Source organism: Nothoprocta perdicaria, unplaced genomic scaffold (assembly GCF_003342845.1).
Source record: "Nothoprocta perdicaria isolate Ctin4 unplaced genomic scaffold, notPer1 scaffold_62, whole genome shotgun sequence".
Classification (NCBI taxonomy): domain Eukaryota; kingdom Metazoa; phylum Chordata; class Aves; order Tinamiformes; family Tinamidae; genus Nothoprocta; species Nothoprocta perdicaria.
Window position 1 is genome coordinate 753,456 of NW_020455888.1, and position 15,921 is coordinate 769,376.

The 15,921-nt window shown below is 53.9% G+C and overlaps 1 protein-coding gene across 1 annotated transcript; it reads left to right on the plus strand.

Annotated features, from left to right (window-relative positions):
- Window positions 1-24: 24 nt before the first annotated feature.
- On the plus strand, window positions 25-3,336 carry SHISA2 (shisa family member 2). The gene is made up of 2 exons (XM_026049837.1): window positions 25-331; window positions 1,296-3,336. Exons 1-2 carry the CDS (start codon window positions 25-27, stop codon window positions 1,847-1,849), a joined length of 861 nt encoding a protein of 286 aa, XP_025905622.1. The 3' UTR covers window positions 1,850-3,336.
- The last annotated feature ends 12,585 nt before the right edge of the window (window positions 3,337-15,921 follow it).

Consider the following 15,921-nt stretch of genomic DNA (forward strand, 5'->3'; position numbering starts at 1 on the left):
CGGGGCGGCTCTGACGGCGGCGCCATGTGGGGCGGGCGCTGCTCGCTGCTGCTGGCGGCGCTGGGCTGGCTGCTGCCCGCGGGCGCGGCGGCGAGCGGCGAGTACTGCCACGGCTGGCTGGACGCGCAGGGCGCCTGGCGCGACGGCTTCCAGTGCCCCGAGCGCTTCGACGGCGGCGACGCCACCATCTGCTGCGGCACCTGCGCGCTGCGCTACTGCTGCTCCAGCGCCGAGGCGCGGCTCGACCAGGGCGCCTGCGACAACGACCGGCGCCTCGGCGGCGGCGCCGAGCAGGGCCGGCCCGGCAAGGAGGGCCCCGACGGCGCGGCAGGTGAGGCGGCCCCGGCGCCGCTTCCCGGCGGCCGCCCTGCGTTCACGGCGGGTTTGAACCGTCCCCGCTCCGCGGCTGCTGCTGCCACGTCCCGCCGGTGCCCGTCGCGACGGGGCGGGCTGCTAAAACAGGGAGGGGGGAAAGGAAGAAGTGCTCGGGCTCTCGTGTTGTCCGACGGGGCTGTCCGGGCTCGCAGGGGAAGCGGCGGCGCCTCCCGCCGTGCCCGGGGGCGGCCGAAACGGCCGCGAGACGGGGAGGGCGCTGGAGTGAACGGAAACGGCCGGTGCGGGGGCAGCGGGGCCGGGGCTGCGGAGGGGGCAGCGGCGTTTGGGGGCGACATCCAGGCGGTCGCTGCCCTGGGCTTGCGTGGGGCCCGGAGCGCCGCTTCAGCGCGGTTTGCACGGGAGCGCATTTCGAGGATAAGCCGGAGCGTTTGTCCCGCTCTTTAAGCCGAGCCTCGTTGGCCTCCCGGCTGCCGAGCGCCCCGAGCAGCCCCGGGCGCTGCCGCGGTTGGGAGGGATCCGCGCTGGGAAGCGAGGCACCTGCCGCGGCCAACGCGCCCGGCTCCGCGGCCTCCTGCTTCAGAGCCAGGCGCGTCAGAGCCCGGCGCTGAGCGGCCTCCTCATCCCGGACACTGCACCCCCATCGCAGCCCTTAACGTGGGGCGTTGCGCTCGGTGGTTAAGTGGGGCTTTGTGGTCGCTCTCCTGTGCGGGGCTCCGGGGCCGTGCGGAGTCTCCAGGAGCTTCCCGGGGGGCTGCCGGGTTGCATAGGAGCGATGAAACCCGGGCACGTGGTGTGGTGCTCCCGGGAATGTCCCCGCACGTTCCCCATGGAGGCCTCTGGAGCTGGGGACGCCCTCGAGGGTGCTCTGCCAGGCTGCGGGTTTGGGCAGCCCCCTCGGGTGACGGCGCTGGGTGCTCACAGCATCTCCCCATGGCCAACGCTCTCCTTCCCCYCTGCAGTGCCCATCTACGTGCCCTTCCTCATCGTGGGCTCCGTCTTCGTGGCCTTCATCATCGTGGGCTCGCTGGTGGCCGCCTGCTGCTGCCGCTGCCTGCGGCCCAAGCAGGAGCCGCAGCAGAGCCGGGCGCCGGGCGGCAGCCGCCTCCTGGAGACCATCCCCATGATCCCGAGCGCCAGCACGTCCCGCGGCTCCTCGTCGCGCCAGTCGAGCGCCGCCGCCAGCTCCAGCTCCAGCGCCAACTCGGGCGCCCGCGCGCCGCCCGCGCGCTCCCAGACCAGCTGCTGCCTGCCCGAGGGCGCCATGAACAACGTCTACGTCAACATGCCCACCAACTTCTCGGTGCTCAACTGCCAGCAGGCCACGCAGATCGTGCCGCACCAGGGCCAGTACCTGCACGCGCCCTACGTGGGCTACGCGGTGCAGCACGACGCCGTGCCCCTGGCGCCCGTGGGCCCCTTCCTGGACGGCCTGCAGGGCGCCTACCGGCAGATCCAGTCCCCCTTCCCGCATGCTGGCGCCGAGCAGAAGATGTACCCGGCGGTGACGGTGTGACCTCGGGGGTCTCCGGGCCTGGCCCGGCCCGGCCCTTCCCRTGGGTGTTTGTGCCCGGACTGAGCCGGGGAGAAGTCCTGCCTTGGAACGAGGCTCCCRGGACGTCGCTTGTAGATAACTGAGGGGCTCGTGCATGTCGGACTGTGTTTATAAACCGTCGGGGCTGCCGCCAGGAGCCGTGGGACRGTATCTCCGCGTTAGCGGCTCCAGATACGCTCTCATTCCGGCGCGTGATTTACAGTGATGAAGGATTACGCTGGATCCGCGCGCGCGCTTCGGGGCGCCGCGTGTGGGAGAGACGCCGGAGCCACGGAGCGCGCTCCAGGTGCGACGCGGTCGGGAGCTCTCGCTCACGAGCTCGTAGCCAGGGCCTCGCCACGGCCTGGGCAGTTCTCGCGAGCCCTCCCCTCCCTTCCCTTCCCTGCTCCCGCCGTTCCCTGGTGCCGCTTCCCGTTGCTTTTCCAGACAATCACGGCCGAGTGGAGCAGTGGAGCTCCTGGGATGGGCTTTGTGCTTCCTTGGCGCCCCGAGCTCGGGCTGGAGCCACACAAAGAGCAGCTTTCCTCATCCCTTGTATTTATGTAGGAAGTAGCAGAGTACGAATTACCCTGCTCTGCTTTTGGTGCACTTGAAACCCTTGATTTGAGGTTTTTCCCCCCAAGACCRGAGCTAGTTAGTGGTTTGCACAAACTTTATCTTTGTGAACTTTTTAGTACAAACAGGGTACGAGTCACTTGCTCGTTATTGGCTCTCAGCAGCAGGTTTGTTTGGGATTGTCTCCGCGTTTGAGCTGGAGCTAAGCGTGCAGAGAAGGGTCATGAGCAGCTCCAGAACTGCCCAATTTAACCCCGTTTCCCAGCAAGTAGCGGCCCCGCATGCCTGTGCCCAACCATTGAGGCCCAAACCTCACCACTGCCTCGTAATTGAGCCCCACTGGAAGTGGGTTTTGTTCTTCCGTGGGTCCCATCCAACTTCCYGACGCCCGGGACAGAGGCGATGGCGAGAAAAGCCGCCCCACATCCAGCTCGGGGGGCTCTGCAGGGACCCTGCAGCCTTTCCCCGGGGTTTTATTCTTTATCCCTTGGGGCAGAAAGACTGAACTGCCAATGAAACCTGCACTGAGAAGAACAAATCGGGTCCAACCAAAGAACTGACGTGTTTAACCTCCCCGTTGCGCGCGGCTGCTGCGCGAGTGCCCACGGCGCTTGTTCTGCCCCGTTTATTTGGGGAAAGGAAGAGGCCAAATAATCGTTGTGCTCTTTGTAAAATGCCACCCCAGACCTTTTTTCTAAGCAAACCTCACCATCTCTTAAGCCCGTYTTTGTCTTTTCAAAAATTTTTACTCTGTATTTCAATGATTTGTTCTTCTGATGCAAGACCACAGCAGGAGAAGGGCAGACTGAAACCAGGCGATTACTGTAACCAGACCAGAGCTGATAAAGGGTTTCTTATTGTCCGATACTGTATCAGTATGTAGCAATAACTGTGATACTACTATTTTTTGTATGTTTGTTTTAAAATTACACATACTCGTGGAATCCTTGCCAGCTCTAGTGGTTTACTTGCGCCCGCGCCACACACGCAAGCCACCTGCTCAAGGAAGAAATGCTTTGGACCACTGGAATGGGAAGAGGGATGGGTGGCTCATGCCAGATCTATGGGGGGGTCTCGTTGTTCGGGATGTGGGACCTTTGCGGAATGGGAAGAGAGCAGGGCCTGGTCTCCACGTGTGCCCGGCATCCTCCGTGCAGGGGGTGCCTGGTCCCCGGCCCGCTTGGTGCTGCAGAGGCCAGGGCTGCTCCAAGGGGTTAAACACCTGCGGAGACAACCGGGGTCTCGCGGGATATTGGGATGCTGTAGGTGCAGCAGCAGCGGGACACCCTAAAGCGAACAACTCACGCGCTTTTGAAGGAGTTTTCCATGCTCGGGTCTCCTGAGCCTTTAAACTGACCAAGTTCAGTTATTCTCACCTCCAAAGTGGAGTTTTGGGTTAAAAGAAAGGAGGCTGGGCGGCCTCCGCTTGCCCGTGGCTCCGACAGCAGCGGGAAGTGCTCAGCGCCGGTGCCTCCTGCCTGGTGGGTGGGCRACAAGCCCACGGATGGGCCCTTTCCCGCTGGGAATGCGGCCACTCTTCCTGCCCCTGCTCACYAGGCCCCTGGGGGGAAGCTCTCTGTATAGTGTTCACTTGTTTTAAAAAACTATGAATAAGTTAAATTTAAATCTGTAGAAACTGATTTACAATGGAAGGAAGAGAAACTGGAGTGGTAATAAAAGAAAGTTTGTGAAATCTGGTGTGTGCTTTCTCTTTTTTCTTTTTAGGCTATGTGTAATAATGTAAAACCAATGCTAACATTTGATATAGCCTTTAAATCTCTGAAAGGGCACTTGATTTTAAAGTGTTTCCTACACAAGGAAGAAAAAATCTGCCCTTGTTACTTAATAAATATGTTTTTCCCCTGAGGTTTGCCCTGTCATGGTGCTTTGYTCTTCAGCTGGTGCCTCTGTGAGCGCCAGGCTGTCCTGCTGCAAGAGCAGCTCCGGCCAGCCAAGGCTCTGGCCAAAAGCAAAGTCCAACTTGTCCTAACGTGGATCCAGAGCCCACTGAGCCACCGATGTGTTTGGAGGTGAGGGAGCCACTGGCCATGAGGATGTGGCTCCCGGAGTCCAAACTTATCTCTTTGGCATCAGGAATGGATGGCTTCTCCATGAGCCGTTATGGGCAGCCCCAGGGGTTTTACATGGGAAGGGGGCAGGCACGAATGGGAAATGGGTCCTCACGGGTGACTTGGAAATTGGGACAAGCAGCCCGGAAAGATGTTTTCTCCTGCTGCCCAGGAGGTGAAGCTGGTGCTGCTGGTTGTTCCCTTAAGCGAGACAAGCTGCTGCTGTTCAGGTTTTTCTAGGAGATTTTGTAGTTGCAAATTGGAAGGAACCGTCTGTACCACAGGCTCTTGCTAAACCCATCGTGGGGCACATAAACAAGGTTTTAGCTCTGGGCAGCCTGTTCCAGGSCTCTGTCACCCTCACAGGAAAGAAGTTCCTCCTTACCTGGAGATGGAACTGCCTGAGTTTCAACTTGTRCCCATTGCCCCTTGTCCTGTCACTGGCCACCACCGAGAAGAGCTTGGCCCCTTCTTCCCTACATTCCTCCTTCATGTACTTATACCTGTTAATCAAATTCCCTCTCAGCCTTCTCTTCTCCAAGCTAAACAAGCCCAATTCACTCTGTCTCTCCTCATAGGAGATATGTTCCAGTCCCTTAATCATCTTTGTCGCTCTCCGCTGGACCCTCTCTAGAAGCTCCACATCCCTCTTGTCCTGGGGAGCCCAGAACTGCCCCCAATACTCCAGGTACGGCCTCACCAGAGCTGAGTAGAGGGGCAGAATCACCTCCCTTGACCTGCTGGCAACATCCTCCTGATGCAGCCAGGATCCCATTGGCCTTCTTGGCCACRAGGGCACTGCTGCCTCATGGTTAACTTGGTGTCAACCAGGACTCCCAGGTCCCTCTCCGTGGAGCTGCTCTCCAGCAGGTCGACCCCTAATCTGTCCTGGTGTCTGGGGTTATTCCTCCCCAGGTGCAGGACCCTGCACTTGTCCTTATTGAACCTCATGAGGTTCCTCTCTGCCCAACTCTCCAGCCTGTCCAGGTCCCTCTGGATGGCAGCACAGCCCTCCGGAGTGTCGACCACTCCACCCAGCTTGGTGTCATCTGCAAACTTGCTCAGGGTGCATTCCGTGCCCTCGTCCAGGTCATTGATGGACAAGTTGAACAGCACYGGGCCCAGCACTGACCSCTGGGGGACACCACTGGCCACAGGCCTCCAACTGGACTCGGCCCCATTTATCACCACCCTCTGAGCTCTGCCATCCAGCCAGCCCTCGATCCACCTCACTGTCCATCTGTCCAGTCCACTCTCCCGGAGCTTCTGTATGAGGATATTATGGGAGACAGTGTCAAAAGCCTTGCTGAAGTCAAGGTAGACAACTTTCACGGCTCTCCCCTCATCCAGCCAGCCTGTCACCCCATCGTAGAAGGCTATTAGGTTCATCARACATGACTTCCCCTTGGTGAATCCATTGTAACCACTCCTGATCACCTCCTTCTCCTTCATATGCCTAGAGATTGCTCTCTAGGATGAACTGCTCCATCACCTTTCCAGGGACAGAGGTGAGGCTGACCGGCCTGTAGTTGCCCGGCTCCTCCCTCTTGCCCTTTTCGAAGMCTGCAGTGRCGTTGGCTYTCTTCCAGTCCTTGGGCACCTCCCCTGCTCTCCAGGACCTCTCAAAGATGATGGAGAGCAGCTGAGCAATAACCCCCGCCAGTTCCCTCAGCACTCTTGGGTGCATCCCATCCAGGCCCATGGGTGTCCAATTTGTCTAAATAATCCCTATTCCAATCTTCCTCGACCAGCAGAAAGTCTTCCATTCTCCTGGTTCTCTCTCTTATACAGGAAACCTGCCCCAAGAAGCTCCTGCAGTTTKGGGTGGTTGGGGTTATTCCCGTATCTTTTCTTCCCGCCTCACTCTGAATGAGCCTGAAGGCCCCACATGCACCGAGGCCGGTGGTGCCATCGGGCCGGCCCGAGGGATCGCTCCTCGCTGGCACGTGAACCATGGCCGAATGCTCCTGAGGCCCGGCACAAGCCCTCCCGCACACGAGGGTCACAGAGAAGGCCCTTTCCCTAGGAACCCTGTATCTCAACACCCCTGTGACCCTCTATCTGGGCACCCGCCACAGCCCCCTAAATCCGCAGCGTAACGCCCGCAGGATGTGGGGCAGATCTTGAATCCCAGACCRGCGCGTTGGCCTTAGCGCCTCCCTCTCCAAGTACCTAAATTACTCTCACTGCTGGAGCTGCAATTTTCCTCCCTCCCTCTCCATCTTCTGCTTTCCAGTTCTTTTCCTCCCACTGAATTTGTTACTAAATGTTAAGCCCCGCGTGTATTCACTTGTATTTTTCCAAGCCGCATCTCATTTTATCATTTCCTGCCTGCTTTTCCATAGGTCCTTCTTCTATTATCTCTCTGTCCTCAGCAGGGTTTGCACCATTTCTCTGCTCAGGAGCACTTGCACAGAGACTGAATCTGCTGCTTGAGCCGGTGCCTGGTCTGTTCTTTGTCTCTGGAAAGCATCACGGTGCCACTGATGGTAGCACTTGGGGCTCATGTCCTTCTGGCTCCTCCATCCTGGCTTGTTTGCAACGTCTTTCGGGTCTCCTTTCTCCTCAGACTCCCGCTTCCCCTCATCGCTATCAGTTGAAACCCAGGCAGTTCTATCTCCAGGTGAGGAGGAACTTGTTTCCCGTGAGGGTGCCAGAGCCCTGGAAGAGGCTGCCCAGGGAGGCTGTGGAGTCTCCTTCTCTGGAGATCTTCCAAAGCCGCCTGGCTGCCACCCTGTGCCCYGTGCTCTGGGTGTCCCTGCTGGAGCAGGGGGTTGCACTGGGTGATCTCTAGAGGTCCCTTCCCACCTCAACCAGTCTGTGACTCTGTGACTTCCTGCACCAGCTGAGCCATGAGCATTAACTGGAGATGCAGCCAATGATTAACACCAAGGTGCCACCTTCTCAAGCACCACGAGCCCACGGGCAGACCTGACACCAGGGAGGGCCGAAGCCTCCATGGGACCCCATGCCTGCTCAGCTGGGCCCCGGCGCCCAGGACTGTGGCCGGGCATCGCAGCCGCTCGGGCAGGTCGTTCACTTGGTTTATTTTGCTATGGTACTTGGTGATTTCTGTGACAGTTCTGGCTGAGGGGAAGCCCCTCAGGTAACGGTCAAGCAGCCACTTCTGTGTGCACTGCAAGGCCTGGGCAGCACCCGCTGTGCGCTAAGGAGAGCCAGGGCTTCCCTCTCTGAGCCAAGTTATCCATGGTTTGCTAGGAAATCTGACACCTTTTACCATCTTAATGGTTGAAGACAAAGTCTTGTCTGCTGCTGCAGGCTCTTTTCACTCACTCATTAGGCTTAAAACAGCAAAAGTCCCAATTCAGCTGGTCAACAAAGAGCACAAATTATATCCTCTTCCCTAAACCTGATAACACTTCACTTCCAAACAAACAAATGCTTATTTCCCATTTACATTTCACCAGAAAACCTCCCGCAAAAATCAAGGAGGACAGTTAGGTATCAATATTAAAAATGTTCCGTAATTAGCCTGAGTTTTACAACCTGAAACCAATAACTACATCAACAACAACAAAAACAAGAACAAAGAAGGCACCACAGTGCTGTCATTAAGCCAGGACAAGTTAATTGGAAGGGATAATGCAACAAGAAAGTAAAAATACTTATGTCCCTCAGCATTTTCATTCAGCCGTGCTCAGAAATCATTTTGAACACTCGGTGGCCTGGGCTAGCAGAACGTTTGCCAGGGTTGGACGCCGAGCCAGGTGTAGCCGGGCTGCAGTCCTGCCTGGAGGGGTGTCCCAGGTCACACGACTGCAAAGCAGCTGTGAGGGCGGGAGCACCAGCTCTCACCCAGACCTGGGCCCTCAGTTTCCAGCTAAGCTGCTGTCTTCACTGGATAAATCTTTGTGGTTCTTTACACAGGGATCATTTTGGCTAACGCATGTACCATACAGGATGAGATGGTGTTGAAGCTCTGACMCCAGAGTTCCTATCAGAAGGAACTGCAAGCAGGGAAGAGGAAGGAGGACCAGCACAGTTGTAAATAGCTACAGAGCCAGTATATTATATAAACAAGATAACCCCAAGTTCCCTTTTCTCTCAGTCTGAAAGACCTTCAGGTGCCACATCTACCTGCATCAGTTACCATCAAGAACAACCAACTCCACAGCTTTGGTGAAGACCATGAGACYATGTCACCCACTTGACCAAGCAGTCATGGCCAACTGATAGACGAGTCTCTGGTGATCCATCAAACCCATGATGGTCTGAGTGTTGAGCCTCCCCAGCAGCTCCCTAGGGACATTCAGTTGTCCAAGTGCCTTGGACAACTCGCATTTTTCACAGCACGTCTTCATCACGCTTTTGGGGCAGCTTCATGGGACTGCTTCTCGCGTCAGGCTCCATGACATGACGTTGTCTAGGCTGCCACCTGACTCCTGATGCCATAGGAGACACAGAGCGGGAACCCGGATGGGTCTCACCATGACCAGGTGGGATGTTCTCCCGCACCTCCTGATCACTGCATGAGGACACACTGGGAGCAGAGGCAGGGTTGGTGCTGGGGCTGTCCTTCTCCTGTGCCCTGGCTGAGTGCTGCCCAGGGCAGGGCCATGTTGGGGGCTCCTCCATTCCCTGCTTCCATCCTGGCTCCTCAGCGTCTGCCCGAGATCCCCCCACCACCCTCGCCGCGCAGAGCAGCTGGCCAGGAGCCCCAGCGGCTCTCCATGATCTTCCTGCGCATTTCTCTACGTCTCTGTCGGGGAGGAAATGGCAGGAAAGCCAGGAGGAAATGGCAGGAAAGCCAGGAGGAAACAGCAGGAAACCCACAGCTCCTTCCGAGTTCCTGAGGGTGCTGCAGACACTGGGGCGCTAGGGGAGGCACAAAGCCGCCCTTGGAGGGACGCCCCACGCAGGCTCGGCGCTCGGTACCGCTGCCGCGGCGCTCGCGGACACCTATTGTRTTTCCCAAATCTTCTTGCTTAACATTCCTCAACTGGACCTTTCTCGGCTACGCTTTTGTTTTTTAATGCTYCCATTTCAGACTTGAGCATTAATCTAAGGGTTTAGCGTCTTTGATTCCGTTTCGGTCTGGTATGAGGCACCGAGGACCGCCAGCAACGGCCTTAGCAGCTGCTCCAGCAAATATTTGGCTCTGGGACACGAGCACTGGGCGCCTTCACAGCCTTCCCTGTCAGACTGCTAGAGAGAAAGTCTCAGAGGTGATTATTCGACTAATATATCTAATAAGGGGTTTAAGTAGCAATTCATTATATTTAACAATTCTCAGCATTATTTCACTTTTAGCACACCATGCAAGAGACAGCAGTGCAGGGAGCAATAGCTAAGCATCAAGTTCTCCCTTGACTGACTGAATAAAACTTATTCAAGTTTTACCATCAATTTTACTTGGGAATAATTGATTGCCCAGATGTGTGAGAAGTCTTTAAGTGAAGTCCCTATAGCTCCACGTTACAGCCTGAACTGATGCTGCAGAGGCCAGGAAAGGAGCAGGCATGTACTACTATGTGACAGGGATATATGACCAGGAGTTCATCAGAGGCTTTTTATTCTTTTGCAAAGGAAAAGCCAGGTACTGGGTTTGGAGTCTGGATAAAAGTGCTTTGAAATGTGCTCAAACTATGACTTGTAAAGAAAGAGGGGAAATTTGGCTTGCAGCCCCTTCTTGTTTAATTTGTGACAAATCCAGAATGTATTGTTTTGTAAAAAGTTTCTCCATGCTTTAGAAATGGCTCTGTCAGMAATATGACAATCTATAGGGAGAAAAAAGCATTCATTTACTTATAGCACCCCAAGGAGGAGAAGTTTTTGGTCAGACTATATGCAAATATGCATTTCGTTCCTAGTAAAAACTGTTGAAKTCTAGTATCTAATAACATGCAGGAGAAAAAAACCTCTATGCTAAAAGCCATACTTCCGAMTTCTATAGAGTTCCTGCAATGTACATTCCTTGAAGCGCCCAAAAGGGGCATTTTTTGCTGAAAAGCTAAGCCCAGCCATGACAAGCACCGCTCCGTACCCCGAGCACACCCGGTGTTCTCACTCGGGGAGGACGCAGGTTGCGCTGCACCGGCCGGGCCCTGGGGTCCCGCGCTCCCAGCTGGCCTGGTCCCGGCTGCAGGGGKGCCCTGGGGCAGCTGCCCGGCCTCCCACATGCTCAGCAGCAGGGACACGGTGCTCTGGGGACATCTGCTCAAAGAAAGGAGCCTGCTGAAGCACAGAGGATCATGCTCGTCCGGGGAGGCTGTGGAGTCTCCTTCTCTGGAGATCTTCCAAACCTGCCTGGCTGCCACCCTGTGCCCTGTGCTCTGGGTGTCCCTGCTGGAGCAGGAATGTTGCACTGGGTGATCTCTAGAGGTCCCTTCCAACCTCAACCAGTCTGTGATTCTGTGATCCTCCCCAGCACCAACACGAGTGCTCAGGCCCAGCTAGGAAAGCCTCTTTCCTTCTAGCACTGAGAAGTATCCAAAGAAGATTTTAGGGCTTAATTTCCTTTTACTATGTCTGCTTGACTCTAGACAGGACAAAGAAACCTCCAAGGTTTATTTTAGTCAAGTCTTGGTGGAATCAAACATGCTATTCCCAGGAGAAATACCTGGGCTCCACCTAGTTTGTATTTAAAAGGTTTTCCCCCTTTGGCTACACCCAACAAGGASGGGGCTCATGCTGCAAGCCAGCCATTATCACTCTTATTTTGATATCCTCCTCTTAGGTTGGCGGTCTCATTGAGGTCCCATTGGAAGGAACTTGAGTTCTGTGCACGGGTCTAATGGAAGCAGGCCCTTAAACTACAGACAAAAGGCAATAAAAACACACATGGGCTCTGAAGGCTAAAACTTCACTTCACATTGAACTCTCCTGCTGTAAAGCCTGAGGTGGGGGAAGGGGTATATAAAATAGGCATCAGTCCATCGAGTTGCTTTAATAAAAGATTTATTGGAAATATTCTTGTGCAGACATACAACAGTCAACAATGCTGTTCAAAGCTACAAATTTGCTAAGTTTTTCTCAACCTTCTAAAAATACGAGTAAATGACCTTCATTTGTATGCAGTCTGGGAGGGAAACAAACTCCACTGTAATGCGATGCTGGATTCAAACTACCAGAGGACATTAATAGAACGTGAAAATGGTAACACTTTCTGGAGGAAAAAACCCACACGCCACCATGGCTCTGGCTGCTCTGCTGGGAGCCAATTAAACATTCCCCCACAGCACTACTCCGCTCTGCATATCCAGATTAAAACCTCCCCATCTGAAACAATATTTAAGCAATCCGAGCAGAGATATGACAGACAAGTGGGCACATGACTTGGCTCACTGATGAAAAAGATGCTGTTCAAGACCCTGTCACTCAAACAGCTGAATATTTGACCTCCAGGAACAACGGGCGACACTTGGGTGCAGGAGGAGGAGCAGGGGGAGGTTTTCAAGTTGAACAGACTCTTCCAACACACACGTGCACACAGGGTCCCGGGGGGCTTGGCTGCCTAATTGTTTTATCTATCTCCTCTGGAGTCCTTTTTGCAGGGAGTCGAGCAACAACGTTGARCAGCTTTCTACTCTATGAGCTGCTGATGGTTAGAAGAGCAAGTGCTTGCATTTGTTCCCTGAATCAAAATATGAGCTGGAGGGTTAAGCTGGAGTACACACAGTGTCTGCTAAATTCCACGTTTACGAAGAAACACTGCAGATGTTTTGCAATTGATTAATTTATGCCAAGATTACATCTGGAACATCTTCCCAGGAAAACCACCCAGCAAGGTGGTCAGAATGTAAAACAATCACGTCTTTCTGTTAATGTTGGCTCTTTCTCTTGGCTTCATCACTCCATAATTACGAGAGCGCTGACCTTCTGGCTATAAGCAGTGACATTTTAGCAATATATTAGCCTTTTCTTCATTGTTAGACTTTTGCATGACTGCCTAGGGCTGGGCTTGTCCACACAGCATTTGTCATTTCCCCACTTTTATTTTTCTTCAGCATCTACAGAGATACTGAGGAAAAACAAACAAACAAACAAAAAAGCAAAAAGCCCCCCCAAACAAAACCCCCTATCTCTCAGAGGAGCCTATATAAATCTTTGCATGGACTCTGTTCCTCCCAGCCAGGCTGACTGGATTTCAGCAGGGAGAGGACCCCTCCTTGGGCAGAGCTCTCAGGACCGTGGAGCCTCTCCAGGTCAAGCACACACAGCTCCTGCCATTGCCCAAGCCCAGCTCTGGGCACGCTGGGCTGCATCCCCGGCCCTTGGAGCCGCTCTGGGACTCGTTCCTGGCAGACTCGGGAAGAACTTGTCTGACCTTCTTGATACATAAAGGAAGTCCTTGGCGCAACATCAGCGCTCAGCTATTTTACTTTCTGTCTACACTGCAAATGAATGGGCTATAAATCCCAATGAAACCACCCCTAGACTTCAAATCCCATCCCGGGAAGGCTGAGGTCCCCAGGGTCACCAAGCCCTACCCAGCGCTTGGTGGGTGGGAACCAACCCAGCAGCAACACTCGAGTCTCCCTCAGTTCTCCATGAAAGCCTCCTTGTCACGACTGAAATCATTTCACCGCTCAACTCCTGTGGGCCCATGAGGCAAAGAGAGGCCCGAGCAGCCTGCTGTAACCTAGAAAACATCAGGGTGAGGGTAATACAGAGGATTTGGTTCTGGTTCAGCATGGATAGCTGGTGCCCACTGGGGTGCTTCTGGGAAGCATTCCCTCCCTCGGAAGACGGGACTCAGCTTGGCGCCAGAAAAGCCTCTGCTTCAGGAGATAACAAGGAGATAAGAAGGCTTCACAGACCCGTAACCTGCCTTTCTTCCTCCCTCCCCCCAGAACTGCAGGGAGCACCGCGAGGAGAAACCTTCATGGCGCCTTCGGGGACAACGGGGCCACCTCTCTCCTCCCTCCCTTCCAACAACAGCCCTTGTGTCTGCCAGGCGATTTCCCTTCTTAGTCCACTCGCCCTTCCAGACAGCCCATCCGARAGCACATTCCAGGGCCAAGATAAACCAGCCCAGGCTGCCTGGGCTCTCCTCAGGTCACAGAAGCAATTACTGTTGGGAGTCACTTATGTGGCCAAGCGCAGGCCCCTCTCTCATTCTCACTTGCAAACAAGTAAAAACCTCCATTAATTTTGCTGCTAGGTGCAAGTGTGGAAAGTTATTTTTTGCTCCCACTGTATTTCCTTTGTCCACCTCTGTCCTGAGGCTTCCTTCAGGTAAGAAGATCTGGTCACAAGCATTGAAGTTTAGTGGAGGCTTTTCCGCTATTTAGAAGGTAGAGACTCTTTCAGGTAACAGGGCCTGAACTCCAACCTTGCTAGAGCCATGCGGTTCTGGGGAGCCACTGTGAGCAATATTGTGAGAGTACTAGGAAATCAGGAAAAATCAAACCGCAAAAGAGCTGTGTAACTAACTGTGCTGTCAGACTGCAAATCTTGACCCAAACCCACAGTGAAAAGGAAAGCTCTAAGAAGAAACTAGTCAATGCCCACAGTTTTACCAAACAAAGCTTTAAGTCCTTCAAGTATGATCCAGTATGTAAGCATATATTTAATTCTGTCCCAAGGGGAACTGCTTTCAGTCAAAGCAGAAAGCTSAGTGCTGGCAAGATCAAGCTCTAGTGAACACCCTCCTTCTCTGTACGGCACACCTGAAAACCCAGACCACGTCAAAGGCCCAATTTGGGCAGCACTAGAAGGTCATTTTTGAAGCAGCAGGGGCTCTGTGTCTGCAGCAGGTTGCTCTACCTTGCTGTTGGTTGAGGCCCAGTGATCGCGGCCCAAGGGACACAGACAACCATGTTACAAAATGGCCACCATGTTACAGAATGGCGGGTCCACTGCCCCTCTCTGAGCCTGGCTGGAAAACTGCTCTCCAGAGAGATACTAGGGACTGAGTTCCATACAGAAGGCTTAGGAGGAGAGTCTTGGTGCTGCAGATAAGCAACATGCTAAATGAAACTGTCCCTGCTAGTTCACTCACTTGGCAAGGGACAGTCAGTCACGCAGGGCTGGCCAGGGGGCTGTGTGCAAGTCCAGCCTTCACCTTCATGACCTGTTGAGCCTTCCCTACCTCTTAGGTGCCTCACAGCACCGACCACAGTGACAACTACGASCTGTGACTAGCGATATCACCCGGATTTGTGATGTGACTTGGGCTGTRCCTGAAGCAACCTGCAGGTACGAGGTTTTGTGCAGCATCCTTGAGACACTGCTGACCTCGTGGTAGCGGGGAGAACAAGGATCCCTCCTGGAAGCGCAGAAGGACTTGCAGGGAGCCTGGTCCTGCCTGTCTGGAGATGGAGAAAGATGCATGGTCGGTGCCACATTTCAGAAGCAAACTGCTCTCGGAGATCTTCTGAAAGCAGATTTACCTGATACAGTGCAGACCCAGCCAAATTCTCCTCCTGCCTATTAGGTATTTCACATCAACTCTGCATATTCTTCAGGTTGACACAAGATGAAAAGCCCACCCTGCAAACTGACTGAAGTTGAAGGCACTGACACTGTATGATGATCCAAAACTAGGGTAAAATATCATCACTGCCTTAAAATCAGGGAGAAATGTGACAAATCCAAAGTGTTTCTTGAGGGTGAACACCTACTCAAGGGGTGCTCCACTTCAAACTCAAGTTCTGAGGCAAAAAAAGCAGCAGTACAATCCTTGGAGTATTTAAAAATGAAATTAAGTCATTATTTATAAAACTAAGGGGGAATGTAAATTGAGCATCATTAGTAAATGCAGCACATTGCACTGATGACTGAAGGCAATGCAAAACAGCAGATTTAGTGTGTTAGACCAACAGGAAGAAATCAGCTTACAGACAGGGACAACCTAAGGCCCACACTCCTCTCCAAAACCCTCCCAGCCCTTGGAGGGGACAGTCCACAGAGCACCAAGCTCGCCCAGTGTGACCACTGTCCACTGTCAGGGACCCACATTTCACCTCTGCTCCACCCGAGCTCTCCGTTACTTAAGAGCACTGATTGTCTCCCAGCAAAAGAGAGTAAAAGCTGTAAAAATAATGTAAAATAATGTAATCTTGGTGGCAGGGAACTTCCCTGCAGCATTTGCTATTAGCTGTTGGCTGAGGCAGGGAAAGAGACTGCACATTTTTGGCGTGCACTGAGAAGCGTGTGGTCTAGTGAAGTACAGATTAGTGAGGCTTGACTGTTATCTTAATTTACAGCCCATATAGTTCATGTTAACTCCACACACATTTTTAGATACATTAGCAGCTTAGTTTGCCTCAGATACTTTCACTGGTTATTCGCCATTTCTCCTTGACAAGTTATTACTGACTTTGCATGTGAGCTGCCTACAGCAAGACCTGAAGCCCTGTCAGGGAAAAGAAAACGTCAACAGACTTCTCAGCAGTGCTCAGCTTAGACTCCCGCTCATTGCCTTTAATTTCTGCCTAGGCAATT

Excerpts from the sequence above, each read along its gene's own strand:
- SHISA2 (XM_026049837.1), top strand. The coding sequence starts at position 25 with ATGTGGGGCGGGCGCTGCTCGCTGCTGCTGGCGGCGCTGGGCTGGCTG.